Here is an 18,533-nt window from a genome sequence, read left to right on the forward strand (position 1 = left end):
GAGAGATGAATGAATATTTCCCTCTTATCTTTGGAGTTCTTTGTCATGATTTTAAATGTACCTTTCAATCATATGCTTGACAGATATCATATACCTACTACAGGATCTAATTACCTTAGTCATTAGGCAGCTTCAAGTAACTGTTGGACCCTCCTACCAGATTTCTCTTATATCCCAGTAGAACAACAAAGCATGAATATGTATGTTGTCAGAAAGGCCTGAGTTTATTTCCTGCCTCCACTACTTATTAACTATGTGACCATAAGCAACTCACTTAGTCTCAGTTTCCTCATCTATAAAAAGGGGGCAATAATACTTATCTCACAGTGTAGTTGCAAGGAAGCAAATGAAAGAGCTTATATACAATACTTTGTAGTAACCTTTAAAATGCTATATAAGTGTTAGATACTATTACTCTTCATTTTCACACATTTCTCAGAGATACTATAATGGACATTAGCAGGTCTAAAAAAACTATAGAAAGCATGTTCTATGGCAACGTGTCTGGCAGTCTCTATTAACGTTCTCTCTCTGCCTCATCATGGTGTAGAGAGGACCCTGGGTTCAAGAATCCCACACCAGTGTGGCACAAGTTCTTGGGGATCCTTCCATTCCAGCACAGATAGGGCCCTACTGTGGACTTTGGTGATAAATCAGGCATCTGTCTTCTAAAGACCATCCTTTTCAAGGTTCAGAGAGGCTGGTCATCAGGGAAAGAATTCTTTTTGGCCACAACACCACACCGATTGTCTACATTAAGACATGGAAGTGCTAGAATCTCTATAGGAGTCCCTGCAACCAGCAAAGTCACAAATGTTTTGAAATCCTGAAGAATGTAGAGCTGAAAGACTCTGCTAATATCAAATGGGCTATGTTTTCTGCCTCTCACTTTACTTATATATTTTAGAATTCTACTTTTACTACATTTCCAATACACAGCATCAAACTGATCAGTATGCCATCCTACACTCTAAGTACAAGATAAATTTTAAACAACTTTATGAAAAAAACAAAGGCTAAAACTTCACTCCATTCATTGAAGAGGGAGAGGGACACAGATATGGAATACATGTATGTTGCCAGATGTGGCTAGTACGGTCCATGGTTTTGCTTTTGTTTTTTGTTTTGTTTTATCTTTATCCTAAGGAGTCTTTACTGGACGGGAGAGGATAGAAAAGTATAGTCAAAAAAAATATGCTGGAAAAAAGAACTGAGGGTTAGTGACACACATTTTTGAAATATATTTGAGAAGAGAACAGAAGGCCAGAAGGAATCCCAAGCAACTGAATGAATGGCTTTGAATATTACATACTGAATTCATAAGATACTTAAGAACAAAAGCTAGAGATTCATAGTCTCATATATGATTCTCTCTGTTCTACTATGGAGATGGAAGTGCCCTTTCCAAACAATGGTTAAGTTCACAAAGGGAAGCAAATGTGACTTTAAAAAACCAAACAAAGGGGAAAGTAGGAGCATGAATCATGTAACCATGTTAAAAAAGAATATTAATAAATGATTTAAAAATTAAAAAAAACAAAACAAACAAACCAAAGGCATGAATAAAATGCAAAAACCAAAGTCTAAACCAGTTAGTGACACATACCTCCCTCTTCTCAGAGGTGGTGGACCACTGGTACTGAATAAAGCAGACCTCAAACATGGGCGATGTGTCCAACTGTGCAGCTCAACTACTTTTTGGTTACAAGTATAAGTTCCATTTTATGGGGAGGGGGTGAGGAGAGGGGGGAAGAGTCACTGGGTAACTGGGAATTAACTTACATGTGTAAAGCATTTTGTAAACCTTAAGATATATAAATGTTTCCTGTAATTAGTGGGAAATGATAGTGATGTTAAAGAAAAGAACAGTGATGTTTTTGTTTTTGTCTTTACAGGGAGGAGGAATGTGAAGGTTCTATCATTCCCCAAACATTGTGGTCCGAGATCAGATCAATCAGTGAGGTTGACATCTCCAGGAATATCTGTAAAGGCAGAATCAGCTGGCAGCATCGGTATTCTAGACTAGGGTCATGAAAACAGGTCCAGAAGCAGGGTTTCCCTTCTAGCAAGTCCCATGACAGCAAGGCACCCTGGCTCTGAGGTTCTCTGGAAATCCTCTATAAAACTTCATAGGTGTGGTTGGGAAATTACCTTAACCACACGTTTCAAGCGTGTTCAACTGGCATATCAGATTGAGGGCCCTAGTTCAGTCCTGTTCTCATTTGGAGTGAGGGAGGGGATCTAATTCAGCTGCAGCAGCCAAACTCTCAGCGGGTTTGTTTTCCCCTTTCCTACTCTGCTCATTTCAGCTTGATAGTCACTTCCAAATGACTTCCAGATGATTTCTGGTTACCAAGGGGATAGAGAACATTTGTGCCATTTATAAACACAGCAATGGTCACACAGACATCATCAGTGAATAGTCAAATAAAGTATAAATTTCCAGGAAAAGAAAAGGCACTTTTGGGGGTAATCTCAGGAAAAAGAAAGAAATGCTGTTGTTGTTTTTTAATGTTTACCTCAACATAAAAATAAAAAATATTCTCCATTGTCTGGCCAGTAGTGTGATGAACTAGAACTCCAGGCAGAAGTCCTAAATTCTTTGCCACTTAATACACCTTTATGGCTTTGGGAAAGTCCTGTAATGACTCTGGGCTTCACAATCCTCCTCTGGAAAGGGAGGCTGGACCAAGTGTACAATGAAAATAATAATAGCTCACATTCATACAGTGTCATAAGGTTTGCAAAACACAAAACCTATTATTTCATGGCACAGTGAATAAAAGTTGGTCTTGGAGTCAGGAAGACCCTTGGACTGACTTCCTCCTGTGGCAGATACTGGCTGTGTGACCCAAGATAAGTCATTTAACCTCTTGCTATACCCCAGGCAACTCTCTAGGACTATAAACTAGAATCTGCCACTTTACCTTGATAGTTTTTATCTATACCAGCAAAATCAGAGGTCAGGAAAAAAAAATCTCATAAAATAACATGTTCTGAGAATCTTTATTTCTAAGTAATTATTTAAAAAATAAATAGTGGCTCACTGTTTTTTTTTAAATCAGGATTTTTAAAAAGGTGGGCTGATTGTGACATCCTCCTAACTGTAAAGGAGGGCAAAATAAAGAGAGAACATGACCTGCCTGCTTTGGATTACCAGGCAAATTCAATTTGGTTCCAATTAAAAAAGGTCCACTTGGCAAAACCAATTAGGCTGAGGTAATTTGAGATTTTGAAGAAATCCAAGATGTGGAGCTCAATAAAGCGGAGATTAACCAGGTCTGACTCCCCAACTACTGCCTCACTCCCTAACGCCCCCAGAGTATAATCTGCAGTGAAATCCACCATCGAAGGCGATTCTTACACAGTAGCCCAGTCCAAGGCCGTGAGAGTTTCTTCACCTCATACCTTGGCGCTGTAACACACCCCACAGCTTAGCCTAGTTATACAATGTTCGATCACGTCCTCAGTTATGTTTTTATCACATAATTGCCTCTGTAAAAAGAGGATAATCCAACCGTCCACAAAAAGGTGGGTGGTTTAGGGTCTAAAAGCTGCATGGGAAATGTGAGAAAGTCTTTTTTTTTTTTAGGGGGGAGCTTTTTTTTTTTTTAACTATTCTATTTAACTTTTTTTTTACATTTTTAAACCCTTAACTTCTGTGTATTGGCTCCAAGGCAAAACAGTGGTAAGGGTGGGCAATGGGGGTCAAGTGACTTGCCCAGGGTCACACAGCTGGGAAGTGTCTGAGGCCGGATTTGAACTTAGAACCTCCCGTCTCTAGGCCTGACTCTCAATCCACTGAGCTACCCAGCTGCCCCTTAACTATTCTATTTTAACTGTGGGAGAATAAAATTTTTCTGGTGAAAGAGAAAGAGAGGCAGACAAGAGACAGCCAGAGAGGGAATGAGAAACATTGGGATGGATATAGTTTTAACTCTTAAATTTTTAGGTTGTTGTTTTTTTTAAACCTTCATGTCTATCAGTTCAAGGTAGAAGAGTGGAAAGGGCTAGGCAACTGGAGTTAAGTAACTTGTCCAGGGTTAAACAGTTCAGAGGTGTTTGAGGCCAAACCCAAGACCTCCCATCTCTAGGCCTGGCTCTCTATCCACTCCATTATGTTTTGGCTTGGACTTCAGAATTCAGTAACAGGGTCTCAGAACAGGGCCCTAGGAGACCCACAGATGAGGACCTGTTCCAGGAGGTGGGGCTGAGCTAGAAAGAAGACCTCCATTCAGTTTGGATGAAAAGTCCCTCAATGTGGGTGAGGGCTCTCACTTTGTAACATGAAGGTCCGCCTCCTAAGGGCTCCAAACAGCAAAATGGCACTTTCCTGCCTCCTCCTCGTATTGCACAACACAAATTATCCTAGATGTTTTTTAAGTTTAAGATTGTGTTTAATTAGGATTTTTTTAACCTAACTTGTAGGAGGCAGAGTACAAAGCATCAGCTTTAGCTGAGGTTTAATATTGCTTTTTATTCCAACCATTAGGTTGTTCTTGGTTTTTGGTTTTGATTTTTTAAGATAACAGTAGAGATAATAAGAGGGGGAAAAGGGAACAGAAAGGAAAAGGTCTTGTGAAAAAAGTCTATGTTTGTACTTGGACTTTCCCCTTTCACAACGTTCACCTTCTTTCCTGTCCCATCCTTTCCCAAACTTAGAATAAACACCAAACTCACATGTTTCATTGGCTCCAAAAGTCATTTCTTGAATGCTGTAACTAACTCTGACCCACTGCCCTTCTTCGCCTGCCACCCTCTTCCAGCCAGGTCCCTGTGCCCCATCTGCCCACTTCCCCTTCATACTCCCTAGTTCACTTCAACACTCACTCAGAGCTGTGGCAAATCCAGTCTAGATCCAAGGCCCTCACAAGGGCCTGTACTGAACCCGAATGTTCAGAGCTCTGGGCCCAGCCAGCAGAATACCCTTTTAATAACCAAAAGGGTGCCCTGAACAAATGACACTCCATTTTTCCTCCAATGGTTGCCACCCAGAACAAGGGACCAAGTCTGAGGCATAGAGATTTTGAAACACACCCCTTCTAGAGGCTGTGTGTAGCTGTACAGTAACCCCTTTGGAAACAATGGTAATTACCCAGCTCCCTTATCATCTCTGGATAACGCTGTAATTAACTTGGGGCATCGCTATATCCGTGGTTAAAATAATTATTGCAAAAAAGGTCTACATAAGTAGCATTTTTCAAGCCCTGGGTTTCAAAAATAACTTGGGCAGTGACACGGCTTAAAATCCATGGTCTGTTGGTTTCATCTCTTGGAAGGGCATGAATTTTCCCCTCTTACTGAGCTTGAAACTTAGCTATTTACTTGTCTCCTGATCTGTTTGTATTAGTCAGTCTCTGTCTTGAAAGCTTCCCACAAAAAGCAAAAGAAACCTTTGAGGGATACTTACAGTTCTTCCAGAAAAGGAAAGTTCTTAAATGCATCTTCTGGTAACTGAGTGATATTATTCATACTGATGTCTCTGAGAAAGAAAAAAGAAAACAGAATTTAGCTGATAGCTCTATAACATCAGGTTTATAGAATTATGCTGATTTCACAGAGATATAATTATGTTTTAAGGTGACATGAAGTTTCAAGAAACATTGATAACTGAGGCAGCTTTGGTGTGGTGGAAGACTGGATTTGGAGTTGGAAGGGGTGGGCTGGCATCTTTGTCTTGGAACTCATTCAATTTCAGTTCAATAATAAGTATTTATTAGACATCTACCTAGGCTTAGGACTAGATGCCAGGAGTTCCATGAGACAATACCAACAACATTTCCTGGCCTCAAAGAGTTTATGCTAGATTTATTAGCTGTATGATCACGTGTCAAGTCTGCGACCGTGGAAAGACCCTTCTGTGCATGGGTGGGATTGGGTGGCCCCTCTATGTGACCATGGATAAGCCACTTTTCCTTAATGTAAAATGAGCATAATACTTGAACTAACTATTTTACAGGAGTTTTGTAAGTGTCTAATGAAATATGACATATAGAGCATTGTTCAAGCAATCACAACAATAACAAACAATAACAACCACTGATATATAGTGGTCCAAAGATCATTGTGTGTTTTATATGTATCAGCTCGTGAGGGTCAACATTGTTCAATGGATGCATTCAATCAAATAAAGTGAGCAAGTATTTATTAAGCTCCCATATGTGCCAGGGACTCTGGGAGGCAATGGGAAACAATGACTAAAAACAAACAAACAAACAAAATCACCAAATGGCTTGTCTGTGGCCATATGAGATTCAAAGTCAGGATAACCTGGCAGCTGAAAGGAATTGTCGCACTACTTCAGAAGCAGATTATCTGAAAATATAAACCAAGGTGAACCTTTTATATGACTAAAGTAAATAAGTCATGTTCAGATACTACTAGCAAGGTTTCTTCTGCCTAGACTTTAGATTGGGGTTGTACAAGTTTTGGGTTTTGAAGATGAGCTTCTTCCCTATATCTTTTTTTCTTAACCCTTACCTTCTGTCTTGGAATTGGTACTAAGTATCAGTTGTAAGACAGAAGATTGGTAAGGGTTAGGCAATGGGGGTTAAGTGACTTGCCCAGGGTCACACAGCTAGGAAGTGATTGGGGTCAAATTTTAACCTAGGACCTCCTGTCTCTGAGCCTGGCTATACACTGAGCCACCTATATAATCTTTTTTTTTTTTCCTTTAAACCCTTACCTTCCGTCTTAGAGTCATTTGTGTATTGGTTCCAAGGCAGAAGAGCAGTAAGGGCTAGGCAATGGGGGTTAAGTGACTTGCCCAGTCACACAGCTAGGAAGTGCCTATAGCCAGACTTGAACTCAGGACCTCCTATCTCCAGGCCTGGCTCTCAATCTACTGAGCCACCCAGCTGTCTCCCTCTGCCTATATAATCTTGATGAGACTAACCACAACTAAATCTTAGCTCGGGCTCACCATCCACCCATCTGTTTAACTAAAATCAATACTAAAAATCAATGAATTTGGGACAGCTAGGTGGCTCAGGCCTAGAGATGGGGGGTAGGTGGGGGTTCTGGGTTCAAATTTGACCTCAGATACTTTCTAGCTATGTGATCCAGGGCAAATTATTTAACCCCAATTGCCACTCTTCTGCTTAGAATCTATATCAGTTCTAAGAGAGAAGGTAAGGGCTTTTTAAAAAATCAATAAATAAAAAAATTAAAATAAAAAAATCAATAAATGTGCAATAGGACTTGATAAAATCATGGGCCTGCAGGTAAGGGTAGCTTCTGAAGTCACTGACAAAAGCAAAAAAAAAAAAAGGCAGAAACATGTTCGAGCTCTACCACAGTCATATTTTCTATAAAACCTACAAAAGTCCTCCAGGTAAAAGTTTAAAGTAGATTTTGCTTTAGCCAATGAACAGACACAGGCAAGTAACAAGTGCATACATGACTGGCATGCAGGCCAATTCGAGTGCACATATAACCAGCACACAGGCCAATTCAAGTTCTCCTTTGTAGAGACAGCAGAAAGGGACAAACCCACTCAAAGATGCAACTTGAGAGTCCCTGTTTCAAACAGCTACACAACACTTTATTAACCTTTTCCTCACTCCCAATTACCTGCTTTTAGAATTTCTTCTCTGTTCCTGCCATCCCCTTGGCACAGGGCTCATCTCCTCCCTTCCTGACTACTGTAACAGCCTGCTGGATGGTCTGTTTGCCACTTCCCCTACTCTAGACCATGCCACCAAAGTGATTTCCAACCATGTTATACCCTCCTTATCCCCACTGGCTCTCTCTGACCTCCAGGATCAACACCAAAGTCTTCTGTTGCACATTCAGATCCCTTCATAGTCTATCCTTCCCTAGCCTTCCCAATCTTCTTATCCATTACACCCACCTCCTTATGGAAACTAGAAACTCTTCAACAAGAAACATTGGTCTCTTGGCTGTTGCCTCAATGAGATATTCATCTCCTGGATGTGGACATTTTCTCCCCATTCTTCAAACTCTCCCTCTTGGCTTCTTGGACTTCTGATCCTAATCAAAATCCCACTTTCTGCAGGAAATCTTTCCCTTTCCTCTTAAATCCAATCCCATCTTCTGTTAATTATTTCCTATTCATCTCCTTTCAAACCTGTGTACTGTATATGGTAGTTTGCATGTTATCTCCTCCGTTCAATTTTGAGCTTCACTAAAGCATGCACTGATTTTTTTGTTTTTTTTGCCTTTCTTTGTATCTCCAAGTGCTTAGCACATAGTAGGCGCGGATGGACTAAAGTGGAATTGTTAGGTTTAAATTAAAAACTCCAGGTACTTATTTCCATAGAGTTTATTAATAACCACTTGAAATAGAAAAACCAGATATCTCCAAGTTCTTATTTTCCATAAAGTTTATTAATAATCTCTTGAAGTCAAAAGAGTAAATAGATAGAAATTTAAACCTATTTTTCTAACCTAAGTGACCACGTGTGTTGATTCTCCTGCATGGCTCTCAGGGAGAATAAATACGAAGAGGTGGGGTCACACCCACACCTTTTTCATTCATGTTCATGGATGAAGTGCCCAGCAAGTAAAATGGGATGAACTAGGTTGGCAATCTAGGAGGGGGAGGGGATAAAACTCCCTCTCCACAGAATCAAATTTGGTTTTGTGCCTTTCCACCTTTAACCACTCCCAGCTTCCAATTGTTAAGAACATGACTTAGAAAGTAAGGGAAACAGCTCATTGGATCATAAATCAAGAGCTTGAAGGGACTTTCAAGGCCATTTTGTTTCTGTTTTTTTCCAAGAAGGCTGATGGATAGTACAGAAGTTGGGCATACTGACATGACTACATCCAAGAATAAACTAGCCTGTCATACAGGTCTGTTATCGAAGTCATAAGTTGTTTTTCCTCACCAAAAAACGTCCTTTAACATTGAGGAGAGGGGTCAAGTCCTCAATTACAAACCCTGGGCCTCATGAAATACTACTAGAGTCAGGGGAACAGCATATGGAACCTTCTCCAAGGGCCCTTTAATTTTAACTTTCTATCTGATTGCCCTCTCTCCTCTTTAATAGGAGCCTCTTTGCAAATGAGGCACATAAGCTAGGTCATCAGAGCCACCAAGTTAAGTGAGAGGCATCAGGCACCCCAACCTGCCATCAACCAGCCTCTAGGACACAGGCAGCATTTGCCACTGAAAAAAGTGAGAACTGGAAATAACTTCTGCAATGAGGACACCCAAGCTCATATAAATTCCTTAAGAGGCATGTCACTTCTCTTGGAAAGAAATCCGATGACAAAGAGACTCCTAAGAGACATCATTTTAGAGCACTAAAGAAAAACTCAACTATTTAAGCAAACTTAGAATGACCACAGGTCATCTAGTCCAACTCCCTCATTTCACAGATGAGAAAATGGGTCTAGAGAGCTTAAGTGACTTTCCCAAAAACTATACTAAAGTACTAGAGCAGTTAATTTTGTACATACACACGCACACATACACGCACACACTTAACATGCTGGAGGGCTTTTCAAGAATGATCTTTTTAATAACTAGTTCTTAACATTATTTTTGGCAGCTATTAACACTTAAAAAACAAGTATTTCATTTATAAACATGCTTCACTCAGTTCATACAGATAGCAAATAATACTTTGAAGCATGCCATGAATACGAACATGCCCCTTTATACTAAAAAGTAATCCAAAAAGAAGAATTCTGTAATGACAACAAGAATGATGGCTGGCATTTATATAGTACTTTAATGTTGGCAAAACATATATTTTACATATATATTATCTTATTTGATCCTTACAACAACCCTGAGAGGTAGGTGCTATTATCATCACCCTCCCCCATTTACAGATGATGAAACTAAGGCATATATTAGTTAAGTGACTTGTCCAGATCATGTAGCTATTAAGTGAGTGTGGCCAGATTTAAACCCAAGGTCTTCCTGACTCCAAATCTGATATTCTCCTTCATGTGCTGTCTTTTTTTATATAGAAGCTAGATGATGTGGAATCAGGAAGACAAGTTCAAATTCAGTCTCAGTCACTTGCTAGCTGTGTGACCCTAGACATGTCATTTAACCCTTTTTGCCTTAATTTCTTCATCTGTAAAATGAAAATGATAATAAGAGCATACCTATCCCCTAGCATTCTTGTAAGAAGCTTAGCACAGTACCAGGCACATAGTAAGTGCTATAGAAATGTTCATTATTATTATTACTCTTCTCCTATTTGATTAATAAACTCTTTGATGTCAGTAACTATCATGCTTGCTTTTACTTTTATCCTAGTTGTTCATCATGGTGCCTAGACCTTAAAAATAGCTTAATAAATGCCCTGTATTTCCCATTTATTAAAAAAAAAAAACTCTACTCCTATGACCAAGGGTTTGGTACTAGGAAATATGTTTGATGGTTTTTTAACTACTTCATAATGTAGTAAGTCCTGAATCTATATTTAAAGGGAAAATGTCTTTTGATAAAAGCCAAAATTTGCAAAAAAAATACTATTAAACAAGATATAAATAGTTATATCACACCTTTTGTCACTTTGGATTTTCTCCATAGATTAGGAAATTGTGTCTTGTGTATTTAGTGCCTGACCCCCAAGGTACATATTCTCCTTTAGAAATGGAAGTTTTAAAATATTTTTCTTGAATAGGACCACCTCAAGTAATATCTCCTGTTTATGTATTTCACAGAATAGGGTTAAGGACATTAGCTACTACTGAGGTTCTTATTTATATTCTATGTTCTTTTTATTATAAAAGAATCAGATTTCATTAAAAGCTTAAGAATCAGAATTGGTTATTTGTAATTAACTTAATATTTATATTATTCAAAAATATTGTCCTCCTCAAAAAAGAATTTCTCCTAGGAAGGGCACTAGGACAACAAACTCATGAAGTTACTAAAAAGTTACTCATTAATTGCTTTAACAGAAAGAGCCAAATAGTCAACAGATGGAACAGATATCAATCTAGTTCTCTGACACTCCAAATGAATAATGATGAAAATGAAAATAACAACAATCATTTCCTTCATCTGTGACTTTTTTGATGAAGGGAGCTACTAATGTGGAAACTCCTTCCATCACTGCCAGGCAGCAGCTTATGATTTCAGATGGCATTGTGGGAGCACTGAGACTAAGTGACTTGCTAAGTCACAGAGTCAATGTATAATTGGATGTCATTCTGGTTCTAAGATCACTCTGGATCCATTCCACCACGTTGCTTCTCAATCCTTACCATCACTCTCCTTCATAAGAACTCAAACAATAATATAGCAACATTTGTCAACAAGAAATTGACAACAAATGGCTGCCATGGGGGCTAATTTACATAAATGACATGGTTATTAGAATGATACAAGATCAGGTCATTTGCTGATATTAGAAATTACAGAACATTCATCCTTAATTGAATCTAGAAGTGATAAGGGTCACATACAAAGAAATAATAAAGACAAACTAAGTGACATAACTGTTTCAAGTTTTCAAAAATTTAGTCCCTACTAATTCTTAGAAAACAATAGAGCCTAGAAGCAAGCATGATAGAACAGAGAGAATATTGAACCTGAAGTTCAGAAGACACGGGCTCAATCCTACCTCAGACATTTGCCATCTTAACCTCTTGTGGCCTCACTTAGTTCTTCATCTTCAAATGAAGCTGCTGGATTTAATGGTTGCTAAGATCCCTCCTCTTTAAATATATGACCCTATGAAATGACTGGAATTTTACATGAGAAGCTTGCTATCCTTCATGGACTAAGTGATAATAAATCCTAAAATCATAAATGTAAACCTTAAAAAATCCCTGAGAATTCAAGAAATAAACTCGACTGGATCTGAAGTATCATCACAGACAAAGCCACCGATCACAATGGCCCAGAAATAACATTTACCCGTAAAAACGAAAGAACTATGTTTTTAATAGATGTTGTCACAATGAATACACATAACCTCCAAACTATGTGGAATGAAATGTACTCAAGGCATAGAGACCTGGCAGAAGGAATAAAAAACATATGGGAAAAAGATGCAGTATATATCATTCATATCACCCTATATGCAACTGGAGTTATTCCAAGAATGGTTTCAGTTTGCATACCAACACTTTTATTCAAATACCATGTACAATCATTTTATCCAAATATGCAATAGTTCACAAAACACTGAACACAAAAGGAACGATAAGTAGATGGCACTTTGTCCCAAGACATTTCTCTACAAACCTCATCAATTATAAGATGAGAAGAATGAGAAAGACATCAAGAATAAGAGACTTTGGATATTTGATATTTTAAGAGAGGAGGAAAACAATCTTGGTTAGATAGTTTAATTGTCATCTGGAGGGATTTAAATTATGACTGTGAGAACTTCCTTCTGGAAAGATTGAGTGAGTTGATCTTTGAGAAAGACAAAAGAAATATTTTAGGAGGACTGAATGAAATAGCCTGTGAAGAAGAAATAATCCAAAGAATGCTTGAGAACATTGATTGATTACTGTCCTCAGAGAACTGGATGGTAGTTCTCCAGTATCTGTGGAGAAGTCAACAGTTGTCAACAGTTAGAAGTAAATGACTAAAGCTGAAAAAACTTGTGTTAACTGATGCATACTGGAGTAAGCAGAGACAGGTGAACAATTTTGCAAAGAAACACAACTTTGAAGGCCTTAAGAATTCTGATCAATACAATGACCAACCACATTGTTTGAGGAGACCTATCAGGAAGCAGACTACCACCTCCTGACAGAGAGGATGTTACTCAAGATGTATAATAAAACTTATGAATTTTAGGATGTCTACAATAAGTTAATTTATCTTGACTATGAGTTTCATAGAAAGGTTTTTTCTTTTTTCTTTTTTTCTGAATTAGGATGGGCAAGAAAGAGAGGGGGTTAAGAACAAAAGTAGCCAAAAGAAAAGGAAAACCAAGTTATTGAAGCTTTTTTTTTTTTAAGCGAAAGAAGGGGCAGGAAAGGGGCTGAGCAAATAGTCAGGTCCAGAGTAGGGAAGGTTCGAATCTGGCCTTAGACACTTCCTAGCTATGTGACCCTGAGTAAGTCACTTACCTCTAGTTGCCTAGCCCTTATGACTCTTCTGCTTTGGAAGGAATACTTATAGTTGGATCTAAGTCAAAAGGTAAGGGTTAAAAAAAAAAAAAGTACAGAAGAAAACAGAAAAGCCTGAAGGAATCAAAGATAAGTAGGGTAGCTTGAAAAGTTATTTATTTAATTTAGTATGTATTTTTAAGAGAAAAGCAAGTTGTATATAAGCAAGTCAAGGTTTTTCCATTCTACTATGCTCATTTTATTTGGTATTTGAGGTCAAAATTTTAAAATGCAAATATAAAATCAATGACTTAACTTTATAATAACTGGTCATAGTTAAAATTCCTAAAAGTCTTTTTCTTATATATTGTTTGTTACAGTGTTAATAAATTTTGTTGCAGTAACATTGATGTTTGTCAAACACTATGAGGCCAGGATTTGATACTGAGAGTGAGAGGGGTAAAAGCTTAAGGGGAAAAAAATGTTTCTCTGGTTTATTTCTAAACTGAGGTGCTGACTCAGAACTATGCTTTTCTTCCAATTTATGAGGAAGTATCAGATGATACTCCTTGATGATCTTAGAACCCTGGCAGAAGATAAATAAGAAAATGATACCATGCAAGTTGAGAAGGATAAGAGTTGAAACAATTGTCAATTAGTATACCATGTAGCCAACCACTCAACTCCTCACTAAACTGTCTGGAGAGGCTTTATCCTCTCTAAAATCTGTTAAAATGCCATTAACACTTTCATTTTCCCTTTGAAACAATGACAAAAGCTTATCTCATCTTAGGTTGTTTTTCCAATTAGCTATAAAAACCATAAGTGATATTCTTTATCCAAAAACCAAAATGTTGTGAAGGCAATTTAGGGGAGGGGTGTAAAGAAGGAAAATAGCCATAAATCAGGAAATAATATTTGGTTAAAAACACTGAGGTAATGGAACACTACTGTGCTAGAAGGAATGATGAACAGAAAGATTTCAGAAAGAGCTGGAAACACATACATGAACTGATACAGAGTAAAATAAGCAGAACCAGGAGATCATTATACACAGTAACTGTGATATTGTGGAATGATAGACTGCTACTAATAGCAATGCAGTGGGACAATGACAAAGAATGCTATCCACCTCAAGAGAAAGAACTGTTGGAATAAAAATGCAGACAAAGCATATGATTTGCCATTTGTTTTTTTGGGTATATGTTTTGGGGTTTTGGTGTTATAAGATTATTCACTTATAAAAATAAATAATGTGGAAACGTGTTTTGCATGATAATACATATATAACCCAGATTGCTTGCCAGCCCCTGAGGGGGAAGAGGAAAAAGAGGAGACAATTTCGATTATATAACTTTGGGAAACTCATGTGGAAATCTGTTATTAAAATAAATAAATATAAACTTAAAAAAAAAATTCTGAGGTGATATTTCCTTATAGTATAGTAATCAGCTCATCTTCCCAAAGCATCTACACAATGACAACAGCAACAATGCTGCAGTTGCTGTGTTTTTTTTCTTCTAACAGAAAAAGGTCAATTATTGTCTTAGGATCTGCTCCATAGGAAGTAGTAGTCACTTTTGTTTGTTTTGTTAGTTTCTTTGCTTTTTTATTTTTTGTCTTGAAAGTCATAAGCAAGCAAGAGCAAGAATAAGATTCATACACCCAAGACAGGAGGAAAGCTACCCTTTTATCCCCTCAAGATTTCTAAACTTCTGCTGGACAACATTAGAGAATAAGTCCAAAAAAACAAAAGGAAAAAAAAGGAAAAGCACAAATTTTTTTTATATTCATAGAAGTGTTAGAAGCATGAAGTAATAGAGGAAAGAATGAGTGGGTATGCATCTGAGACAATGAGGCCAAATAATACTTGTAGGTAATCTACCAAGTGCCAGAGGGTAGATTTTAGACCTGGCTACTGGCAGAAGAATTTCAATTAGAAAAACAAAACCCCCTAAGACAACAACAAAAAGCTCTCAATACATAAACAGAAAACAATCATACAATTTGGGAGGATTCAAATGAGATTATGTACAAAATGTGCTTAGCATAGTGCCTGGAACATAGTAGGTACCATACAAATGCTCTTTCCCCTTCTCCTCCAATCCAATATATTATAAAAGTCAGATTTGTAAATCACATGCATTAAAAAATAGGCCAGAATTAAAAAGTTACACAGGCACTTCTACCACTGGTATGACTTCAGTCAAGACATTTATTTTACTTCCCCAGGTTCCTCATCTGTAAAATGAAGCTGGACTAGAAGGCCTCAAAGTTTTCTTCTAGCTCTGAGTCTCTGATCCCATGTTGGAGGTCCATTTAGCTTAAACTCCCTTTTTGAACAGAGGCCCAAAGATAAAATGACTTTTGTATTTTCTAAGCTTTCAAAAAAACTGCACTTTGGAAAGAAAAGAAATTTTAGAATGGAAAAGGACTTTATGTATATATACATCATCCAGTCTAATCATCTCATTTCAAAGATGGAGAACCTGAGGCCAAAAAAAGGTTATGCAGATTTATCCAAGATCACATAAGAGGAGTAGATTTTTTTCAGTACCATGTCATCACTAAATTAAATACAATTATCTTCAGGGGTTGTTATTTTCAAAAGAAAGTGATTCAGAATCAAAGGAAAAGCAATAGCTATGATAAATTTCTATCAAGGTAATAACAAAACGACGGACATTAGCAACAGTAGAATGAGCTCCTAGGACATATGCTACCATTAAATTAAAAAAAAATTTTTTTTAAAAAGAGTTCTCTTTAAATGGACAGTTTGGCACAGTGGATAGAAGGTGACCTCAGAGTCAGGAAGACCTGGACCCAATTTTTGCCTCTGTAATACTCTGGCTGAGGTCAGTCAACAGGTATTTACTAAACACCTACTACGTGCCAGACACTATGCTAAGTGCTGAGAATACAAAGTATGGCAAAACTTTCAAAAACAACATGCAACTAATTCTATATAAACAAGATAAACTGCAGATAATCAAGAAGGAAGGTATGGACAAGTTACTTATCCTTAGCAGCTAAGAAGCTAATTTACAGAGGCCTGAATGAGTGAGGGATTTCCATACTAAGAAAAGGAGCTCCACACACAGTTGACATCATAGGCCTGGACCAATTAAGGGTTTCAGTTTCTCTGTCTATAGACCAGGGGTCAGCAACGTATGGCTCTTTCTTCAGGAGCCATAAAGTCCATTTTTTTTCAGGTGCTGTTACAGGAGCGCTCACTGTGAGCACTGTACAGCTCTCAAGAAATTACATTTTAAAGAATGTGGCGTTTATAGCTCTCACGGCCAAAAAGGTTGCCGACCCCTGCTATAGACAATCGCATCAGTCCTGTAGGATGCTCAATTTATCCTACTGTGCTCAGTGTCCACTGCCTCCAAATTGGTCTTAACTCAGTTTGACAGGTTAGGGAAATCAGAAAGCCTAAAGCAAACTCCATTCAAGAGACAAACAAAGCCACCACCAAATAAAATACCCACAGTAATGAAATGAAAAATACAAATTGGAAAGATTGCCGTGGTTCAATTGAAACTGCTAAGATTCCATCAATGGATAAAACTCTTCTCTAGTTTGCCTTTTAAAATATAAACTTCATAAAAGCTAAAATGTCTACAGAGTAAAGAAGAGCATCATGTTTCAACAAAGCACCTTTTAAAAATCCCTGTAAAATGCTCCCTAAGCAAGCTTAACCTGTTTGCCAATAGATAATAGCATGGGTTCCATTCAATCCTTCCTAGGCCTGGGCCCTCTGCCATGGAATTATTCAATTTATAACTATACAATGATTTAGGCAATGTTATCTGCACTTGAATAAAGTCCCCCCTAATGGTTTTAGATAAAATAATATTGCTACAGTGTTATTGTTGATCACGTCTTTAATATCATTTGGCAAGTTTAAAAAAAAGTCATTGAATTATACAGGCACTAGAGGACCAGGCAACTGAATATGAGAATCAGGACCTACTATATGAAACTCTCTGGATTTAAAGCAAACATGCATTGGTAAGAATCAAGAGCTGTTACTGTCTTCAAGCCTTTTTGCAGAGCCAAATGGAATGAACAACAGTTTCAGGCTAGTTGTCAATGGACTGATGTCCACAATATAGCTGCCAAGAAAATTCAGTCTGGGAGAAAGACATGGAACAAACCTTGGCCCAGTGCCTGGCATATAGGTGCTTAATAAACGCTTTACTGACTATAACAGAAATGGAAGTGGATTCCAGTAGACCTGGGTTCAAATTCTAAGCTTCTTGCTGATAGATCATAAACCTCTTGAGGTCAGAACCGTTTCATTTTTGGTTTTGTCTTTGTAGCCCCAATACCCAAGGCTCTTTTTGTAACATGAAAGAAGTTTGGTAAATGCTTACTGACTGACTTATACCATTGTGGTGTGGGACAAACAGTTATGCCTCTAATTCCACTTCTGAATAGGAAATTTAATTTCTCTCCCATGGGATTTCAATCCTCATCTATAAAATGAATGGTAAGCCTAGAGAAGTAGTTATCAAACTTTTTGGTCTTAGGACCTTTTTAAACTTTTAAAAATTACTGTTGATGTCAAAGAACTTCTATGTGCATCACAACTATCAATATTTGCCATATTTGAAATTTAAATATCAGTATTTTTATGGAAATCATTTTGATCTTGTGGACCTCATGAAAGGGTCTCAGGGACTCCCAAGGTGTCTTTGGACAACACTTTGAGATCTGCTAGACTAGAGGGCTTCTAGCCTAAAATCTAGGATACCAAATGGAAAATTGCTTACATTTCAGTTGACTACTGCTTCTCAAATCTGTCTGTCTTTTAATGCTCAACCAGACTTCCAACAAAATTTCAACCAGGATTTTAAGACTGGTGTTTTGTTGAGTTTTATTTTCTGTCTTCTGGCAAGTGACTCCCTAAACCCACCAAATTCTTCCTATGGGGAATGGGGACAACCTTTTCAGTGAGAACCTTTCCTTTCAAATACAGTGCTTATGAAAGACTATGTTCTAAGAACGCCAACCTAAAGAAAAACTACTAAGTAAGAAGTTAACACTTAGCAAGGATGGGGAAAGATAGGAAATGTTCCATTACTAGTTCAATTTGAAACTCATGTTTCAAGCTTCTCGGTGATACTTATCAAACTTTGAGCGTGCTTTTATAAGGATAATCCAGTTATCAACTAGGAAGGAAGTTGTTCTTTTGGTCAGAGACCCTCTCAGGGGATACGAGAGGCCAAAAAAAAAAAAATTCTCATAATTTTACTAAGACATTTTAATTTCCAATATGGTAAACAGGTAGATAATACCCATGTAAACAAGAGTTCTGTGAGGGAATCTCACTAATTTTGAAGACTGTAAAGAGGTCCTGAGACCAGTAAATTTGAGAAACACTGGTTTAATATAGTATATGGTCCAAGTATATCTTATCCAAAAGGTGATGTGGCATGATAGTGTTGGGTCAGCTATCTTGCCTCTGAAACATTTATTTACCTATATTACTAAGGACAAGCCATTTAACTGCTCTGAGACTTAAATAA

At 37.7% G+C, this 18,533-nt stretch overlaps 1 protein-coding gene across 2 annotated transcripts in view; it reads right to left on the reverse strand.

The window, feature by feature from the left end:
• Positions 1–18,533, reverse strand: part of LGR4 (leucine rich repeat containing G protein-coupled receptor 4) — a 117,919-nt gene that overhangs the window by 56,481 nt on the left and 42,905 nt on the right. The window contains exon 2 of one of the 2 annotated variants that reach the window (XM_044682158.1): positions 5,411–5,482. The exons of the other annotated variant lie outside the window; for it this stretch is intronic. Within the exon in view, the coding sequence (XP_044538093.1) occupies positions 5,411–5,482 (72 nt within the window). The remainder of the gene's footprint in view (positions 1–5,410; positions 5,483–18,533) is intronic. 2 annotated transcript variants of the gene reach the window in all.

Source organism: Gracilinanus agilis, chromosome 6, assembly GCF_016433145.1.
Source record: "Gracilinanus agilis isolate LMUSP501 chromosome 6, AgileGrace, whole genome shotgun sequence".
Lineage (NCBI taxonomy): Eukaryota > Metazoa > Chordata > Mammalia > Didelphimorphia > Didelphidae > Gracilinanus > Gracilinanus agilis.